At 33.5% G+C, this 21743-nt stretch overlaps 1 protein-coding gene across 2 annotated transcripts; it reads left to right on the top strand.

The window, feature by feature from the left end:
- LOC133183508 (L-threonine ammonia-lyase-like) lies at positions 1–5271 on the top strand. 2 transcript variants are annotated; one of them, XM_061318460.1, is made up of 9 exons: positions 1–139; positions 241–378; positions 882–1015; positions 1948–2106; positions 2242–2309; positions 2396–2510; positions 2610–2735; positions 4691–4792; positions 4959–5271. In XM_061318460.1, exons 2-9 carry the CDS (start codon positions 249–251, stop codon positions 5100–5102), a joined length of 978 nt encoding a protein of 325 aa, XP_061174444.1. In that variant the 5' UTR covers positions 1–139; positions 241–248; the 3' UTR covers positions 5103–5271. The 2 variants fall into 2 exon arrangements, with proteins under 2 accessions (XP_061174444.1, XP_061174445.1); XM_061318461.1 differs by lacking the exon at positions 1–139 and having other exon boundaries at positions 236–378.
- The last annotated feature ends 16472 nt before the right edge of the window (positions 5272–21743 follow it).

Genomic DNA, 21743 nt, shown 5'->3' with positions numbered 1-21743 from the left:
TTTCCTGGATTGTGGAAATTCGAAATACGAACAAAAGAGAACGTACATTTGATTTTAATTTCATTTTTTTTTTTTGGAACTCGACCACCCTTTTCAAAGTCCAAAGTGTAGCAGCCAGCACAGATAAAATTCTTTAAAGGTGAGTAATGCATGAGTGTGTAAAGCAAATTCAAACTACTTATATATATTATTCAAATATTTATCGCATATTGTCAAAGCGCTCTTTGCTCACGTTTTTAGTGAAGACGATGGAGGATCTGGTACAGAAAACGTTGGAAGCACATTGGCGGATCAAGCAATATGTTTACAAAACACCCCTGATGTTTTCAAACCCACTCAGCAAATTAGCTAGTGATTGCAAAGTAAAAATTAAACTTGGTACGTACTAACAAGTAAGACTTTATGAGAGGCTTAAGCTAAAAAAATGACATACTTAAGTCAGGGAAAGGTTACGTACAAACTAAGCCGTCTATAGCTGTGTTATTTTGAACTATGGAGCGCCAGTGTAACATATTTTCAGTAATTTATCTGGTAGATTGGATAAATGTATAAAATAAAATCGCTTAGATGAATAGGTTTTAAAACAAATACCCCTACATATATGATCATTCTCGAATTCACATGACTATTAACTATCTTTCACACGAATTTTAAAATACAATTTATCACAGGCACTTTTTTGTAAATGGGGCACCCCTACTGACTTATTTGTGGTAAAAATAAGTAGGGATGCCCCGTACATACGAAAAAAAAGTGCCTGTGATATATATTTACAAATCAATCGATGGTAAAGCTAGCTAATATTCACATCAGACTTTTTATTTTAATTTGTGTTTATAATTACATCTTTAATGTTCTTCTTCCTTTTTAAATTCTTTCAGAAAACGAACAGTTAACGGGGTCATTCAAAGTACGTGGTGCTTTCAACAAGTTGTTGAAGATGTCGTCTGATGGTGACGTAATAAAGGAAAGGGGAATAATCACAGCATCCTCTGGAAATCATGGAATGGCCTGTGTAATTATTTAGTAGTGAACAGAACATTATCTAGCACTGTGATAGGGCTCTATACTCAGCCCCTCGTCTCCTCGTCGTTATGGCAAGAAAGTGATTCATTCTAGGCGGGCAACAGCACAAGGGAGTGAGGGGTTAAAATGCTACGTACACCATATTAAATAGATGTATTTTAATTAGCTGATCTGAGTTCATGGTCCGATAGTTAGAATAATCTAACTGTGTCTCGGGACAAGCCCTCACCACCGGGTCCGTAGGACAATAGGACAATATCATTTTAACGATAGAACGTTCTATCTAATGGTCCGAATCCGAGACCCTTCTCTCTTGAAATCTACTTTTTTTTTTAATTTTACTGGCAATTTCCTTGAGTTAAGTTTAGTTTTGAATATATACAACCTTCCAAATTAATTTTCTCACTCAACATCTTATTAATTTGAAAATAAAAGGTTTAAAAAGTAATTTAATCTTCTGCGTCTCACCAGAGACACAAAAAGTCGATGTCTCTGATTTAACCTACTTGAAAGGACAGATGACCAAGCTAAGTTTCTAATTTCTTTAATTAATTGGGATTTGCTCACCTCCTCAAAGTCATTTGTAATATAAAGAGGCTTGCTGACCCTTTGAAAACTATTGTAGACTGCAAATTTTATCATGATTATAATTATATATTATTAGATGTTTTGCATTGCCGTATTGTCTGTCAAAAGTTATATCATCGGTTGGGCATTTAATACGAATTTGAAGTTTGCGTTATAATACTATGCGTTTAATACACTGGAAGTGATGTTAAACAACTTGAATTTAAACATCTTTGCTACAGCTATAGCCAAGGGTTACGATCCGCTGCTCCTCTCATTTTCATGGAGAGGAGCGAATCGTATAACCCTTGGTTCAGTAGCAAAAATGAGCGTCGAAGTAAATTATATTAAAAGGTTGAGGCGGGGATGAAATTGGGGATTCCAGTGACCGTATACTGCTATAAGGATGTTAGTGAACACAAGAAGACCGCTTTACTAGACAGAGGAGTGCGTGTCGTGCTGCACGGGAATGATTGTGTGGAAGCCGAAAACGAGGCTAGATCTAGCGCAAAAGTAATCACTTTTTTTTTTTAGAATTATTGAATTGAAGTAGAATATAAATGTATACAACATACAACCATACTTAGTATTTCTGAGAATTGGGGGGGGGGGGTATTATTGATATATATGTTTTTTTCTTCCATCCAGAGGCAAGATACAGAATATGTCTCTCCATACAATGACCTTGACATCGTTGCAGGGCAAGGAACTATTGGGTGAGTTGTAGGTAGAGTTTACCATCTTATCATCGAACATTTGTATGTTGAACCTTTCGTTAGTTAGAATTCACGGTTACTTGCAGAATAGAGATTCTGGAGGACTTCCCTGATGTGGACAGCGTTTTGGTCCCAGTCGGGGGAGGGGGATTGATAGGTGGAATAGCCAGGTACATCAAGCAGGTCAAGCCATCTGTGGAGGTATTAATAAATTGTACATATTATTTAATTAGTTTTTAATCATTTATATTTCTTATTGTTTGTCCTTTCTTGATTTAAAAAAAATTTGGGGTCATACAGATCATCGGTTGCCAGCCACAGAACTCCAAGGTTATGTACGAGAGTGTGAAAGCAGGGAGGATCGTGTTCGAGGAATCAATGGACACTCTGTCTGAGGGCACGGCAGGGGGAGTGGAAGAAAACTCGGTAGGGTTTCGTTATAAAATTATAAGCATTGAACAATGGTTATTTACTGTGATTCTAAACGCACGAGCACTACCCAGTTGTGTGTCTTTTGATTACGAACACTTGCATGCACATTTGTGACACTTGTATTCAATAAAGTGAAGCAATTCTTACAGATTTATATTCTTTAATCACATAATACTTTTAAAATTATCTAAATTGTTAAACAGATTATCATTGTAAAATATATTAATTTAGACATATAATACGAAAACTGTCCATTATGTCAGATATTAGACGGTTCAAGGCGCGTTAGCACCGAGGAGAGTCTAATATCTGGCATAATGGTCAGATTGAGGCTTATAACTTATACTTAAAACATTTCACTAATGACGAACACTCCCATTGTTAACTTATTGGACACCTGCAGATATACTGGTCTCGATCTGCTTTTGTGACTTTATCTGGCACTGTCCATTAAGTTAAGCCAAAGAAAACAAGTTTTTGAATTTTCATTAGTAAGAATCATCTAGTCAATGTTTTATATAAATTTAAGGAATCACTGTCTAGTTAGTAGAGTATGCCAGGGCATCAACGATAGTTGGAAACGTGGGATAATTTGCATAACGGGCGAAGCCCGTTATGCATAAATTATCCCACGTTTCCAACTATCGTTGATGTCCCTGGCATACTCTACTAACTAGACAGTGATTCCTTATATTTCCATTTCATTTTGAAATAAAAATGTAAATTTAGATTTCAAAAATGTAGACTAATAGATTTAAATTACACGAGGCCTCACATGTCAATTTCAATAGTCCCCGCCCACTGACGTCAAACACAAAGACAGCCGCACGAGAATTACATGCATATTAGGACTGACCTTTCGCTTGGCAAAATTTGCATTCCTTTAGAATGATGAAGAAATCAACTCTCCTAACTTTCAAAGAGTTATCACAGAGAAAACAAATAGAAATGGAAATATATGAACATTAACTTTATTTAGTCTTATTTATCCGCATGACATTTTACTACGCATGCGTAAAAGTTAGCTTGACAATTTATTCATTTTACAACGCAACACTATACGGATGAGGACGTTTTAAAACAACACTTCTTCAGATTAGGTATTCTAATCAAAGTCATGAAGAACATCAAAATGCAAGCTGAAGTTTTCTACCGTGAAATCCGGAGATATCCTTATATTTCGGAGTTTACTGCAAAACAACAGGATTTGAAGCATTTTACTCCAACCACTCTTGAAGCTTGATTTTTTTTTTCTAGAGTGAAATTGGAAGGTTATTTCCAGTGTTTTTTTTAATCTGCAACAAACAGTTTCTCGATTCTGCGCAGGTTTTTTGAAGGATTTTGCTCCAGCCTCTCATTAAAAGCAACGACAGACAATCGCTCAAACAACGCGGAACTAGAAGGGCAAATGATCACATCTAACGGAAATACAGGTTAAGGCAGGAAAAAAGCCCAAGGATGGGTGGAAGGAAACACATGCATTTGATTCTTCTTTTGTGTTCACAAGATTCTGTGTGAATGTGAAATTTGAAATGAATGGTGAATTAGTGAAATTTAAGATTGGTGCCACGGATTCCTCTACATTCAGTTTCACTGTGGATTACTGAGTATACATGCAAATTCCAATAGGATTATCTTGTGAAATATTTATAATTTACAATATTAGATTGTCCGATTTATTAAAGCTTTTTCAGTGCTGTTTATCTAATCAGCGTTGCCCTTTGTTTTCGTTTCAATGTTACCTGTAGCTGTCCAATAAGTTGAATCTTATTAGGCACCTTATTGGACGGAGTGCAGGACAATAAGAAATTGACCGGACCAGGTTTAACAAAAAGTAAAGCCACAAAAATGTTTTAAGCCATTTTATGTAAATATTTTGTATTTTTTTTTTATCCACAATTATAATTATGATTTTTTGTTTGGTTTTAGCTCCATTTCTTTATTTTCAGATAACATTCCCACTGTGTGCTCAATATGTTGATGATTGGATAATGGTCACGGAGGAGGAAATTGGGAAAGCCATTGTGTACATGTTACAGAATCATCAAAAGGTCGTATAGTGTGCTCAGTCAACTCTTTTCAATCATTAAACATTACACATGAACACAATTAAGCTGATGACATTACAGTTTTGAACTTTTGTAGCATAATTTTTAATGGGCAGTTCACGTATTTTTTTAAAAATACATTTATGTAATTTATTGACTCGCTGTACAGGTGATTGAGGGGGCAGCTGGTATGACTCTGGGTGCTTTTATGAAGAATCCTGGAAGATTTTCGGGGAAACGTGTTGTTGTAGTTGCATGTGGTGCAAACATTGGAATACATACTCTGAAACAAGTGATGTCTATGTATACATAGAAAAAAAAATAAACAATGAGTTCAGTTGGTTTATATATAAATTTCTTCAAACATGTACGGTATTTATAAAGATAGGCATATGCCAATGCAACTGAACCTCAACAATGGGCTAATTGAAATGCATGGAAAATTGCACCACAAAGAGTAGCCAGTCAGTTAGAGAAATAGAGTATATTGGCAGATTGTGATTGGTTAAATTTGGTATATAATAGATGCAATCCGGACCCTCTAAAATCTTAATTCTGATTTGTAAACAAAAAAAGTTGATCGTTTACCTGTGATACAGAACCAGAACTGTGTTCATTAATTATAAAAATAAATGTTAATTGCACAATTTCAGTGTATGCGATTTTGTGGTATGAAAGAGTAGGTGTAAATGTTGTATGTTATTTACAGTGTACATGCATACAGCTGTAGACACTTGAACAGTCTGTCACATGACTTTAAAATGTATCTTATATTTCACTTTCTTTCAGTAAGTGAAATCATGATTAATCAGGTTCGTTGTTTATCAATTTCTTTTTATAAATTTCGACTTTCCTTACTTATGCAGCAATACACCTTTATCACCGGCATATGGGGTGTGTATCTCTCAGTTGATTCGATACGCAAAAGCATGCTCTACGTATGAACAATTTTTAAAACGAGGTAAGTTATTGACAGACAAGTTGATGAAACAAGAATATCAACAGTCTAAAGTCATCATTAGGCCTTTATTTGCACACGGAATTGTCGACGGATTTTCCCGTTATTTCCCAATCATGACAAGGAGCACACGGCGGGTGTGACCGGTCGGCAAGGGATGCTCACTCCTCCATGGCACCTGATCCCACCTCTGATGTTTTGGAGGCCCGTGTTTGCTCTGCTCCCGATTTGTATTGTTTTAATGGACTTTGAGCTTGAATACTGTTCGTTATCTCCATATTTCATTATAGAAAATCGAAACCTGCCAGACCTGTCTTGAATTTTTTCTACCACTGCATGGCTACACAGATACGTTAATGATTTTCTATACTTTTATCATTTCGTGTCAGTTGTTTGACCATGGGCGGATCTAGAGAGGGATCTGGGGGTTTTGTTCAGAGTTATGAAATTTCTATGTAAAAGTAAGGAAAAAATGACCTGGGATCTCCATTAGGATTGGGCAATTTTTTGTGTTTTTTTTCCGAGCCTGACATTTGTTTCAGTTAAGTTACCCCCATCTCTTTGGTAAAAGTCCTGGATCCGCCCCTGTCGACAAACTAACTCTTTTTTTACACGTGTAAACTTTAACCCCCCCCCCCCCCCAAAAAAAAAAAAAACACCCTGGTATTCCTCCGAAGAAAATGTATTGACAAGTTTTTTGATATTCGAAACACTTTGTCATTTAATCTCTCTCAAAACAATGTCTGGCCCCGTGGCCATAAACTGAGAATGGTTTGAGTATGTTTTTTTTTTTAATTTCACATTTGTGTTTCAAAAATGTGTGTTTGAAAGAAATTCAAATACATGGTATAAACACATGATGAAAATTTTATTTTTAATTATCAAAATGTGATTATCAAAATTGTTTTAGAAGCTATATTCATTTGAAATTTTGACTTAAATCTGTTCTCGAGCTGTGGGGCCTGGTCAAAAATACTCAATGGATTGGAAGTACATGTACTCAAATGAAACACTAAAAGGTGGTAACCTTGTCTCTTGTTTTTATTTTTGAAGACCAACTTCAGACTAGGAAGATATCTAACTACTGTATATTAAAACATTAATATAGAAATTCAATCTGTAGACCAGATATTTGTACACATACTCTTCAAAGAAATGGACAGATATAAATAATAACATACCTAGGACACAAAGAATGTGCACTTAACGCTGGGTTTTGGGTCTTTTTTCGTCGCTTCTGTTGTTTTTATATCTTAACCTTATTTCACTTTTGTTAGGTCACCTGAGTCACTCAGGTGACCTATTGCTATCTCTTTGTCCGTCGTCGTGCGTCGGTCGTAAACTTTTGAACATTTTCAGCTTCTTCTCTGGAACCAGCAAACCAATTTCAACCAATTTTGGCATATAGCATCTATGGGTGAAGGGGAACAAAAATGTGAAATTCGTGGCCCCTGCCCCCCTGGGGCCTGAGGGGTGGGGCCAAAACCATCAAAATTAATGCAATCTTTAAAAATCTTCTTCTTTACTCCTGGACATCAAGTAGTCAAACTGTTGGCATGATTGTAATAAGCATTGAGCCCTCTACCAAAATTTTGAAATTCATGGCCCCAGGGTCAGGGGTTCTGGTGCTAGGGTGGGGCTATATAGATCATATAGTGAAAGTGCATTATTTCTTTGAAAATCTTCTTCTCTACTCCTGGGTATTATTCAAACAAATTGAATACATAGTTATGATAAGCAAGGGTGACTCTTCCAAAATTGTGAAATTCATGACCCCAGGGTCAGGGGTTCTGGTGCTAGGGCGGGGCTATATACATATGTAGATCATATAGTGAAAGTGCATTATTTCTTTGAAAATCTTTTTCTCTACTCCTGAGTATTATGGAAACAAATTGAATACATAGTTATGATAAGCAAGAGTGACTCTGCCAAAATTGTGAAATCACAGCCCCAGGGTCAGGGGTTCTGGTGCTAGGGCGGGGCTTTATAGATCATATAGTGAAAGTGCATTATTTCTTTGAAAATCTTTTTCTCTACTCCTGAGTATTATGGAAACAAATTGAATACATAGTTATGATAAGCAAGAGTGACTCTGCCAAAATTGTGAAATTCATAGCCCCAGGGTCAGGGGTTCTGGTGCTAGGGCGGGGCTGTATAGATCATATAGTGAAAGTGCATTATTTCCTTGAAAATCTTCTTTTCTACTCCTGGGTATTATTTAAACAAATTAAATATATAGTAATGATAAGCAAGAGTGACTTTACCAAAATTGTGAAATTCATGGCCCCAGGGTCAGGGGTTCTGGTGCTAGGGTGGGGCTATATAGATCATATAATGAAAGTGCATTATTTCTTTGAAAATCTTCTTCTCTACTCCTGGGTATTATTCAAACAAATTGAATACATAGTTATGATAAGCAAGGGTGACTCTACCAAAATTGTGAAATTCATAGCCCCAGGGTCAGGGGTTCTGGTGCTAGGGCGGGGCTATATACATATGTAGATCATATAGTGAAAGTGCATTATTTCTTTGAAAATCTTCTCATGGTTATGATAAGCAAGGATGTCTCTTCCAAAATTGTGAATTTCATGACCCCTGGATCAGAGGTTCTGCTGTTAGGGCAGGGCTCTATTTATTATATAGTGAAAATGCATTAATGCTTTAAAAATCTTCTCTGCACCTGGGCATATCAGAGGCAAAAAGAGTAAAAGTTTTAATAAGGAAGGGTATTTTTACCAGATTTTTGAACATCAGAACCATTTGGTCAAGTGTTCTGGTCCAGGCCAGGGCTCTATTAATTTGTATTCTAAGGAGAGGAGTTATTCCCCTTTGCCATTTACTTGTGATAATTAATCACTGTAAATAATGTACTTGAAAAGTTAATAGAATAAGAGAATTATGCAAGAATTTTTATTGTATAATACAAAAAGTACTCTCATAGTTTTAATGATCAAGTAGACTTGTAAGTAATAGATAAATAAAAATGAGACAAAAATAACTTGTCCTATTAAATGTTCATCAAAGACCAGGAGAGGCCAATGTAAGAGATTTCAACAAGGAATTAAAAGAGTACAGAAGCACTGATTATAAGTTTGTTTATATACTGTCTGGTGAGAATGATAAATGGGGAACAGATTAGAACCTAATTTATGTACTGTTAATGAACACTAGACTAATTATTTTGTTGATCCTGATCACCCTATTTTTCTTGCTCTTGGGCAACAAAGTTTCACCTTTCAGTTCATTTTATACTCTATGGATCCTCTAAATTGTTGTATTATACTCAGATGACCGTTAAGGCCCTTGGGCCTCTTGTATATTTACTTAAGAATTCTGTCAATTTGGAACCAAAATTTAAATGTTAAAATGATTTTAGACTGTGATACAATAAAATAATTCTATGTTTTTTGTCCTTACTGTTTTCCAAGTATAGAGAATTTACACTTACCTGCCCTTGATTAAACATTAGGTATGCATGAGGGGTGGAGCTAACATTGTAAGAATGGCTCTAAAATTAGACTAGATAAATAACAATAACATGTATAAAAAATACGAGATTATTTTTTCCCATCTCCCCTTTATTCTGTATGCCACAACTACACTATTATTACTAAGGTTTCAAAACGAAATTAACAATATCAGCACGTCCATGTAAGGAAAGAATACTTTGAATCGATGCCTGACAATTCAACGTGTTCGAACACAGTGTCCTAGTTAGCACAAAACATGCTACCTTACAAGTCACGTGACGGAATTTAGTATTCACAGAGTTACCTAAGTTAAGAAATCACGTGGGGAATTATAATATTCCACATGCCATTACCCTAGGTTACAACAGAGAGGGCGAATGTAAGAAGAAACAGTTTTTTTCTCTTTTAAACTATGAGCGCATGTTTGTCTATTAATCTAACTTTGACACATCATTATTAATGCAAATATACAACTATTAAACGGAGAACAATAGACAAACATGCGCTGACTATGTATAAAGTCAGTGAAAAGTGGGCGTCCTCATTATCGTATGGAGATTCAAGAAATTGTGATGACCCCCGCCTTTGAAAACAGCTTCGTACTTCGTAAATACATACTTTTATTTAATATGATTACATAAAGTTGTAGATTAGATGTTGACCGTTTCTGCAATTAAAAGAAAAATGTTTGTTTTGAAAGTTTATTTTGTCGCAGTTTTGGCATGTCCTTAAGTGCAGTCATCCTTTGTACACTAATTCAAATTGAAGATGAAGAACATTTTCTTTTAGTAAATTTGCAAACACAAGAGAGAGAGAAAGAGAGAATTATTTAATGTAAAGAATTATTATTCTAAAGATGTATTATAAACTATCTTAAAATTGGTAGATTCTTAAAGAAGGAATAGCCCTTAGCCTTTACGATTTAAATGCATCATGTTATATATATATATATATATATATATATATATATATATATATATATATATATATATATATATATATATATATATATATATATATATATATATATATTTGTAACAACAAAAGTAAAGTTTTCTTTATGGTTCTTTATTTAAATTAAATATGGAATTGGCAATGAGCTAAAAAGTAAAATAATACATGCACACACTACCAATAGAACACCAAAAATTATAAATATCTTATTAACAACCTTCCCCGCAGTCACGCATTTTTTTCGCATATACCGTTACCCCGCAGTCACGCATTTTAACGCATATACCTTTATCCCGCAATCACGCACTTTTAACGCACTTTTCATTTTCGACGTTTTCTCCTCTAATTATGCATAAAGTTTCGATTGTTTGATATTGAATGATCAAATAAATAAAAATAAATAAAGTAATTTTATTCTAAAATATTTTGTGAAGAAGAATAACTTTTTTCTATTTTAATATGTCCGAGTCGTTTGACGATACTTCGGGGTAGAGTCATGTTATGAAAGCCTTTCCATTGACTCCAAAATATAAAGACACTCACAACTGGAACCACTGGCATGATCTGTTTGATAAGGTGTGGATGAGCTCCATATTTGTGTGATTTGAGAATTTAAATCTACAATTTACTAAATTCAGCAAATGTTTTTTTGTTTTTGTTTTGTTTTGTTTTTTGTTTGTTTGTTTGGGTTTTTTTGAGTTACTATTTTGTAAAGCAATAAAATTACGACAAAAGTATATATTCGTATTGCAGCATGCAGCGAAAAGGGATGACAATAATAAATAAAGCTTTGTTTTACCTTATTCTGATTTTCTTGTTTGATTCATACATGTATATAATTGTAAAAATACAACCTGAAACATTTTCCCGCCTTTCACAGTAAATCATATGGAATACAATTACACTTACATACAATAGAAAAATTGCACTTACATACAATAGAAAAAAAAAAGAAAGAAAGAAAAATCATGTTGAAAGAGAAAGTAAAATATTTTTTAGATTAATTTTATCAAACCAGTATATTTTCATTATTTAAAAAAATGAGAGAGAGAGAGAGAGAGAGAGAGAGAGAGACTGTTATATTTTATTCTTTAATAACTTTAATTTTGATTGACATTTTGATTTTCAAAACTATATGAATAAGAACCAGGTATACTCAGAATAAAATTGATTGCTAGTATGCTAGCCGCAGTATATATACTGGATACTTGTTTGATATTTTTCAAAGCAGGGCTTGATGAAATGCAGTAAAAGCTTAAGGATACAAAATAATAGACTGGTCAATGTTCAAGCTGCCACTAATTGAATTGAAAGAAAGTACATTGGAAGTTTTGGTCTCCCTACATTTTAATATTATACAGATATCTTTATAGTTATACCTGTTTGTTTGTCTGTAATACGAATATAAAACATCTTATTCAATCTACAATGTATATTAATCCCCCCCCCCCCAACACACACAAAGTGATAGATCATGTAGCGTAGATGTTTCCGGTGAACCTTCAGTTATGGAAACCGTCCAATCATGAGCAATATTGCAAATAGCTTAAGCAATGTATACAAACCAAGTGGGGGACAAATGGCTCGATTTTTTTACTTTTTTAAAAAAAAATTAATTTTTGTCAATATATCCCCCACCCCCCTTTTTTTTACAAACATTTTTGCAACAAAAAATGATGATAATGAATCCAATTAATTTTTAAATGTTCTAAAAGTTGAATGGTAAGGCAGTTCGCCCCCCCCCCCCCCGTTAATTTTCAGAGCATCGTGAAGTAATCGAAAAAAAAAAAAAAACAATCAAGCCATGCCCCCCTCTTTCATTTTTATATACACGGACGTATACCTGTCATTTCTAAATTTATGTCTCAACAAAGTTCCAAGTTGATTATTTAATTGTTTTTAAGTGGGTATAGACTCCCTTGGAAATATATATTCGGAAATCCTTGATCCGACTTTGAGTACATTTACAGTATTGTCAGTATATTACATTCATGTACCTATATTCCCTTATCAACCGCTTCCATGTTTAAGTTCCAGCTGACTTATCTCTTAAAAACTAACAAGACTTAGTGAGGATAAAAATAACAAAAATTAAAACAAGAAACGGATTGATACTGACTTGAGTAAATTACGAGCAAGAGTTGTTGCTCAGGGTAATATCTTTATTGTAAATTCTTCAAGGACCCTTTTACCACATGACATTTTTTATAAATTATACAAAGAGTTAAAAATAATAATGTTACAGGGGTCAGGTAAAGATGTTAAATATAACCAAGACACCTGCGGGTTCGTTGATGGTGATTTTATTTGTTAATGTAGATGATAATATCTGTAGATAATACCATGGATAATAATACCCTGTTTATGGAACAGAGTGCCTCATCAGGTACTTTTGTTTTAACAACAATTACTGGCACTTTATCATTGTATGTAATATTAGGATCTGGTTGCCAGTTCACAGTAAAAGTTATAATTTATATATGAGAATCATGTCTTCTCAGTCTGAAAGCAATCTGAATAATGTCTTTGTCTCATGTCCAGAATTTGGAGGTAAAAGTTTTGACCAATAGGATTAAAGAAAGTTGAATTCTACTCAGGTAGCTTATTACAGGTGTAGGGATAAAACAAGGAGTGGATCTAAGGTTTTAGCTGATTGTTTATTTTATTTCAATTAGTTTGTTTTATTTAATTTATTTAATTATTTTATTTGATAAATTATTTTATTAAATATTATTGATATTTGATTTTAAATTATTTGTCTTTGTCAATAATGATTGACACACAGATTAATACATGCACTTCAGAGTTTAAAATCAGTTGTGGCATATTCATAAATGTATAATTAATAAATTATACATTTGAATATCATAATAATTAAAACAACATAAAACTATCACTATTACACATTTCCCCCCGTTAGCAAATGACGTCCTCGTCATTCACTATGGAACTATGGGAAAAAAATTATATAGAATCCAAACATTTATCTTACAAGTTGAATAAGATTTATATACTTACTCAACAGAAAATTCAAATTCAATTCAAATATTCTCAGCAATTCATATTAAATATATTGCTCATCTATTCATGGGCAACAATAATGCTGAAAATAATTCATGGCATAAAATATTGCTAAAAAACAGAATAAATATTTGGTATTTTGTCATAAAACAAATAAAATAATTATTCAGCTGATTCAGTGACAATTTTAATCAGAGCATCTGAGATAACTCTGTTGTCCACATCTTTAAAAACTGTTGTGGTCATTAAAGATTGTAAATACTCTGCTCTGGATTTCCAGTCAGGTATTTTAACTTGTGAAAAGACATATTCATTGTTTTTCATCCACTGAGGTTTTGATTTGACTCTAGCAGACCTTCTTGGAACAAAAGAACCTTGTTCATTATCTGACCTTTCTGGAGATTGGGTAGTTATCTCCCTTTCAGAAAGTGTACCATTAGATTCAACTGAATCATGTGACCTTTCAGGTATCATTTCATCAAACATATTTGTTTGGTGTAAACCTGTAGATGTATTTAATTCAATTTCAGAATGAATATTTGAACCTACATCTGGCTGTACATTTTCAGCTCTGTGTAAATTATTATTTGGATCTACTGAAATATTCTCTGTTAACTCAGTAGCTGCAGATTCGTTGATTGTTTTATCAACTACTACTGGTTCGTTATCTTGAGTTTTTGCAATATACAAAGTAAATGATTCATTTTCTGAATCACTAGTTGATTCTATACTATAAGTATCAACTTTATTTGAACTATCTTTGTTCTGAGAAGAGTCTGAATATGTCAGTTTTCTTGTTTTAGGAACTGGTTTCCTTTTTCTAGGGACTGGTTTTGGTTTATCACTATCAAGTGATGTACATATTGGTAGAAGCAAATTCCTATGTAAAACTCTAGTTTTTCCATCACCATTTTGTTTTTTCACTTTATAGACAGGAATGTCAGTATTTGGTTGTGACACAACAACATAGGGGTCATTTTCCCACTTGTCTGACAATTTATGTCTGCCGTCAAAAGCTACAATTTTGACTAATACCAGATCACCTGGCTTTAAAACACTACTTTTTATTTTAACATCATAGTTTTTCTTTTGCTTTTCTTGTGAAGCTTGTATGTGTTTCAAAGCAAGATCATAGGAAAATTTGAGTCTGTCTCTTAAAGACTCAATATATTTTGACTTGGACATATTTTTGCCATTTGTGATACTGTTAAACATTATATCTATAGGGAGATGTGGTTCCCTTCCAAACATCAAAAAGTATGGAGAAAATGATGTACTGTCTTGCTTGGTACTATTGTATGCCTGTACAATTGGCTTAATGTAAGACTTCCAGTCTCGTTTTTCATCTGGATTTAAAGTTCCTAACATTGATATTAAGGTACGATTAAATCTTTCGCACTGACCATTACCCATTGGATGGTATGGAGTTGTTCTTGATTTTTGCATACCAAGTAAGGAACATAATTCTTTAATGACTTTACTTTCAAAGTTAGCTCCTTGATCGGAGTGGATCTTAAGTGGTGTACCGTAGTAAACAATAAAATTCTGATAAAATGTCTCAGCTGTGGTTTTAGCTGTCATATTTCTTGTAGGAATTGCCATAGCAAACCTCGAAAAATGATCAGTAATGACTAAAACATACTCAAAACCACCTTTTGAACGTTCAAGAGTTAAAAAATCAAGGCAAACAAGTTCTAATGGTTGAGTAGTTGAGATGTTTACTAATGGAGCTTTCATATTTGTTGGAGTTTTTCTCCTTATACATCTACCACAATTCTGAATATGGTTTTCTATGTCACGGGTCATACCGTACCAATAAAATCGATCTTTAGCAAGTGAAAGGGTTCTATCTCTACCTTGGTGACCCATCTTATCATGAAGATGAAACAAAACTAGATTGACAAGTGACAGAGGAATAACAAGTTGATGTACAATACCTGTGTCTGTTTTTACATCTCTGTACAACTTATCATCAATAATTGTAAGCTTATCAAAGCATTGAAATAATGCATTACTATAAGGAGTTGGTGGTATTTCATCTTTATGTGGTTTGTATTTATTAAAGACTTGATCAAACCAGTATGATATATCAGGGTCTTGAATTTGTTCTTGGACAATATCAACACTTTGTAGGCTTCCATCATGTATAGCATTGATGTTCATATTGAGAACTTCTTCAGACACTGGAAGAGTTTCAATAAAAGGAACAATATTTGTCATATTACATATGGCACTAACAGAATCTGATGTAACAGTAGTACAGTTCTGTTTTTGTAACAAACCAGGTAGACGAGATAGTGCATCTGCATCTGCATTTGTGTTGCCTGGTCTATACTTCAAGTCAAAATTATAGGCAGACAAGGCTGCAAGCCATCTATGGCCGGTAGCATCGAGCTGGGCAGTTGTTAGGACATAAGTTAAAGGATTATTATCCGTAAAAACAGTAAAACTATGTCCATATAAATAATCTTTAAATTTTTCTGTGACGGACCATTTTAGTGCAAGAAATTCTAATTTGTGCGCTGGGTAATTCCGTTCAGCTTTGCTAAGACTTCTGCTTGCATAAGCTATAACATGTTTAAGTCCATCATCTTTTTGTTGATAAAGAACTGCACCTAACCCATGCAAAGATGCGTCAGTATGTAACTCAAATGGTTTTGAATAATCAGGGTAGGCCAATATGGGATAAGAAGATAATTGATTTTTCAGAAAATTAAAAGCATGTTCTTGTTCTTCTTCCCATTTAAATTCTGGTAATTGTTTGTTGGACATTTTATTTTTACCGCGACTTTTCTTTGTGGGAGTAGGCATGAGATTTAATAAAGGTTTTGCAATTTTTGAAAAATTTTTAACAAATTTTCTATAGTAACCTACAAATCCCAAAAATTGACGGACTTCTTCACGAGTTTTGGGACGAGGCCATTCTTGAACCTTTTTAATTTTCTCTTCATCAGGCTCAATGCCTTTCTCTGATACGATATGTCCAACGTATCGAACACGAGTCTTAAGTAAAGAACATTTCTTTGGTGACAGTTTTATTCCTGCGTCACGTAGTTTATGAAACACTAGACTTAATCGTTCTAAGTGTTCTTCGTAAGTGTTCGAAAATATAATAATATCATCTAAATAGATGAAACAAATTTTTAAATGTAAATCTCCTAAACATTGTTCCATTAGCCTTTGATAAGTGGCGGGGGCATTAGCTAGCCCAAAGGCCATTCTATTGTATTCATAAAAACCGAGAGGGCCAACTGTAAATGCAGTGCGCTCTTTATGTTTTTCTTCAATTTCAATTTGATGATATCCAGATTTCATATCTAGTATTGAAAAATATTTATTTCCAGATAGAGAATCTAAAATTTCATCAATTCTTGGTAAGGAGTAACTGTCTTTAATTGTTCTTTGATTAAGTTCTCTAAAATCAATGCAAAGACGTAGTTCTCCTGTTTTCTTTTTTACAAGAACAACATTTGACGCAAAAGGAGAATGTGACTGTCGAATAATGCCTGCACTTAACAATTGTTGAAGATGATTTCTAACCTCATCAAACATTGATGGAGGTATTCTCCTATACCGTTGTTTAAAAGGGACTTCATTTGACAATTTTATCTGATGTTTAACACATTTTGTAAAACCAACATCTGTGTCACCTTTTGAAAATATATCATTAAAATCATGAATCAACCTAGATAGATTCTGGAAATTTTCCTCTGATAGTTCATCTTTTGGTATATTAATAAGATCTATAATATCAATATCTAAGGATTCATTGAACTTTTGGACATGACAAGCAATATCTTCCACATTTACAGGCTGAGCTTCACAAAGTAAAGCATGTGGAGAGAGAGTTACTGTTCTTGTTGTAATATTGCTTATATGTACTGGTACTACACCATTATGTTGGTGTTTGTATGGTATAAGCACAGGAGAAATGTCTATGTCATTTGGTATTTTTGACTTAGGTGTAGGTTGTAATAATGCACAGACTGGGTGGTAAGGAAGTTCCTTTTGAAGGTAACCTTGTAATACAATATCTGTATTTGGGGGGATGGTAACTTTAGATGGTTCCGCTAATCGTACTAAAGCGAGAACATTTTTGTGTCTTTGTAACTCTTTTTCTCTTAAAGAGATGCATCTAAATGCAAGATACCATGGGGCAAACAAGTTTGCTTCCTGTAAGTATCTAGGACCATGGGATTCTTTGACTATGTTCATTAATTCAGAGATAATATTTGTACCTATTAAGACAGGAACACTGTTGTTATAAGATGTTGTAGGTACAATAAGAAACAAACCATCTATTGACACTTGTTCATTACCTATGCCATTGATTTTCAAAGGACATTGTATATAACCTGAATATGGTAAAGTTTGACCATCTGCACATTCAATGTGCAGAATATCTGTCACAGGTTTCAAAGGCAAATGGTATAAATGTTCTTCATAAAAACTTTGACAAATTGTTGAAATAGCAGAACCTGTATCAACAAGTGCTGTTGTAATGATACTATTAATACCAACAGAGACTTCATTGGTTGTACCTACTAGAGTACATGTTCTGTTAGTTTGTCTATGATTTGTAATATTTTGAGGCCTTTTGTGATAGGATCTTAGATGATCTTTCCTAACTCTACAATGTAAATCAGAATGACCAAATTGATTGCATATTTCACATTTTATTTCTTTAAAACATTCATCAGAAAAATTGGAGCTTTGTTGTGTTTCAGCATCTATGTCTGTTATTTGCTCCGCAATACAGACATCTTCTAGTTTTTTCGATTTTCTGTATTGTAACTAACAGGAGATGGGATTCCTCTGTTGGGATAACCTCCGCTGAAACCTCTGTTGCCTCTGAATGGTCTGCTTCTGTAAGAAAATCCTCTGTTGTAATTTGTTGAATCTCTTGGTGATGGTCTATCATATTCATTGGGCTGTTGTGATTGATTTTTCTGTTGTTGGTAAAATCTACCTCGGGTGTAGTTATTAGCACCTCTGGTATGCTGAAATCTACCATGACTCCTTCCTCCTCTGGTAGAATTATCTCCCCCTGATCTACTCATACCAGACAAAGTATTTTCAAAAGTATTCATCTTCTGGTCCATCCTCTCAATTTTCTTAAGTATGTTTTCTAACATTTTGTTGGTAGGATCTGTTGTAGCAGTCAAAGGATTATGAGCTAGATTTGTTTTTGAAGAACTTTCTGTGTTGCTATTGGCTTTGGAATTTGAGATTTCTAACTCTATTGCTCGAATCTCTTTTCTCAAAACATCAAAATCTTTTACAGTTTCATATTTATATCTGCTAGCATTTTTCAATTCTGAATCTCTCAATCCTGACCAAAATTTTGTTCTTAACATATCATTTCTGGCATCTTTGCTAATATGACCTTTTTCTACAGCTGACTGTAATATTGACTCTAATTTAATTCCATATTCTGCTACAGATTGATTGGCTTCTTGCCGTTGCATATAAAAATTTTGCATGATTGTTTCACTATCATAGACATTGCCAAATACACCTTCCAATTTTTCAATAATGTTTGCAGGAGTTGCCTCCTCTGATAAAGATAGTAGTAATCCCCTAGCTTTTCCTTTCAGAGAATTCCTAATTGCCTGTAATATTATTGGCATAGAGAAATTTCTCTCTTTAAGAATACATCTAACCTCAAATTTCCACACTTCAAAAGATGTTTCAGACTTTTCTTCCCCCGAAAATACTGGTATCTTTGGATGTGATAAAGAAATAGTATTGCTAGGTAGTGAATTGCTAAACATGGGAAAAGAATCTACCCTAGGGACATTAGACATACTGTAAGGCTTTGGTGTGGAGGATCTGGGGATGCCTTGTTCATCCTCTAATTCTGCTTGAGAATGTGTGAGGTTTTCATACTCTTCTTGTGTCAAGATTTTGTATTTAGTATTTTGTTTTAAAAACTGTACCATGGTTTTTATGTCAGCTTGTGTGACTACTGGTTCTACTTGTTCTTCCTTGACAATTTTTTCTGTTTCTTTCTCAGTATCTTTTGCAGCCATTTTTGACTGAACAAAATATATATACACTCTATTGTTCTATAATTCTACAGTAACTATCAAAAAAAAAAATAATATAACGCACAATGTAAAAGAAACCGCACGATTGCATGCAATATTGTAATTCGATCGACAAAAAAATGCACGCGTAAAATTGCACGAAATTGCACGAAATACACAATATCTGTGTGCACTTGTAAACGTAATCACATAAAAATAGATAAGCAGGAAGGTTGTACCGTATTGAAATATACTTCATACAAAGTAACCAAAAGAACTTGGATATTTTATGACATACAGAGTTATTGACCCTTTGATAACTGATGAGATTTACTCACCTAATTATTGGTAAGATCAATAAACATGGAGATTGACTTTTCTTAATTGATGAGATTAACACACCTAATTAATACCGAGCCAATACGGGTTGAACTTTAGACATAATATATACGACAAGAAAATTTACAAGTTTTACATAAATTAAACTTGACGAACGGAAAATTCCAATCAGAAATTCAAACGCCTGACCACGTCTATAACATGAACTTACAGACACTCACTGTATATACAGAAAATTTAATCAGTCACATTATAGCAATCTTTCTGAACAGTTTCCAACATTTCCTTAATGATGGCCAAACTCAACAGATTACCTGGATGAATTCCATCATAATTTAGTGCCAAATTTACAGAATGTCTCGAATTTTTGCCTTTTACTTTACGTGATCGAAAATAGAACTTACTGACTCTGATGGTATTTTGAGAATTTTCTGAATTGAGTTTTTGAATTTCAGTGTTCAACAAAATAATCTGTTCAGTGGCTTGTTTATCTTCATCCTTAAATTGATCAGGATTTGTGTGCCCCTTAAATTCATTCCATTGACTGATTGATAATAACGGACAGTCTATAATTTTCAGTGTAGCCCAAGGGCTATAGCGATTCACAATCTCATATGCACGTTTATATTGGTCAACCAAGTCACTGACAACTTGTTCAGTGTCTGGATTTTTCAAATTTACAAACTTGCCTGTCTTTTGTGTAATATCACAGGTACCTGACCATAAAAAGTATACAATATTTCTGTGATATCTCAAAGCTGACTCAATATGAGTTTCTATTTGGTCAACTAAAAACTTAGTTTTAGCACCTGGGTGACACCAAAGTTCCAATGGAAATTTACCTTGGTAATTATTTTTAATTGTAAACCCTTTACTGTCGGACACTAGGATTGGTTGTTTAGATTTTAAACCTTGAAGACAAGTAGGGTTACTTACAAATTTTTCTAATTTGTGAAAACTCATGAAATCATAAGATAATTTTAAGGTTGATATTTATGGACTTTTAAATTTAATTCTTATTTATTTGCTTTTTTTTTTTTTAAAAGTTGTCAATATGTCAATAGTCAAACTTTGTCACTACCTGTATATCAATAGTCTATGACAGTACAGAACAGAGTTTAGTAAAGTCTCAGGAATGATTTGAAATAAGTTTGTTAGCAATTAATGGTTCATTTCACTCTGACTTTCTTGCCTGTATTTAAATATTTCAAATTGAAACCAAAAATAAAAATATTAAATTCAGAACAAAATAAAGAAGTGCCCCAAAAAAAATTCAAAAAAAAATACTGTCTGGTATTTGTAAACACTAAAGCATGCTATATTCTATAAAACAAATAATAAAATGTGCACATATAACTAAATACTTGCGTATACGCCAAACTATTATATTGAAGAGATTTTCAGTCAGAAGAAAGATGCACAATCATGATGATCACAGTATTTTCCACCAAGTTCGGTCAACTCTTCTAGGCAAAGTCATTGAGTCAATCCACTTTTTTTCCATCGATGTCCCAGTATTACCAGTTTCACCAGTCCCAACGTGGGCGCCATTTTTGTTACAGGGGTCAGGTAAAGATGTTAAATATAACCAAGACACCTGCGGGTTCGTTGATGGTGATTTTATTTGTTAATGTAGATGATAATATCTGTAGATAATACCATGGATAATAATACCCTGTTTATGGAACAGAGTGCCTCATCAGGTACTTTTGTTTTAACAACAATTACTGGCACTTTATCATTGTATGTAATATTAGGATCTGGTTGCCAGTTCACAGTAAAAGTTATAATTTATATATGAGAATCATGTCTTCTCAGTCTGAAAGCAATCTGAATAATGTCTTTGTCTCATGTCCAGAATTTGGAGGTAAAAGTTTTGACCAATAGGATTAAAGAAAGTTGAATTCTACTCAGGTAGCTTATTACAGGTGTAGGGATAAAACAAGGAGTGGATCTAAGGTTTTAGCTGATTGTTTATTTTATTTCAATTAGTTTGTTTTATTTAATTTATTTAATTATTTTATTTGATAAATTATTTTATTAAATATTATTGATATTTGATTTTAAATTATTTGTCTTTGTCAATAATGATTGACACACAGATTAATACATGCACTTCAGAGTTTAAAATCAGTTGTGGCATATTCATAAATGTATAATTAATAAATTATACATTTGAATAT

This window comes from Saccostrea echinata, unplaced genomic scaffold (genome assembly GCF_033153115.1).
Source record: "Saccostrea echinata isolate AGI-Se365-2 ecotype Australia unplaced genomic scaffold, CSIRO_AGI_Sech_v1 ptg000009l, whole genome shotgun sequence".
Classification (NCBI taxonomy): domain Eukaryota; kingdom Metazoa; phylum Mollusca; class Bivalvia; order Ostreida; family Ostreidae; genus Saccostrea; species Saccostrea echinata.
This window is presented reverse-complemented; position numbering and strand designations above follow the sequence as displayed.

What these genes read in the sequence shown, in the direction of transcription:
- LOC133183508 (XM_061318460.1), top strand. Translation starts at nt 249, where the DNA reads ATGGAGGATCTGGTACAGAAAACGTTGGAAGCACATTGGCGGATCAAG. An exon ending in GAAATCATGGAATGGCCTGT is followed by an intron (nt 1,016 to 1,947) that starts GTAATTATTTAG and finishes TTATATTAAAAG; the next exon opens with GTTGAGGCGGGGATGAAATT. An exon ending in AGGCTAGATCTAGCGCAAAA is followed by an intron (nt 2,107 to 2,241) that starts GTAATCACTTTT and finishes TCTTCCATCCAG; the next exon opens with AGGCAAGATACAGAATATGT.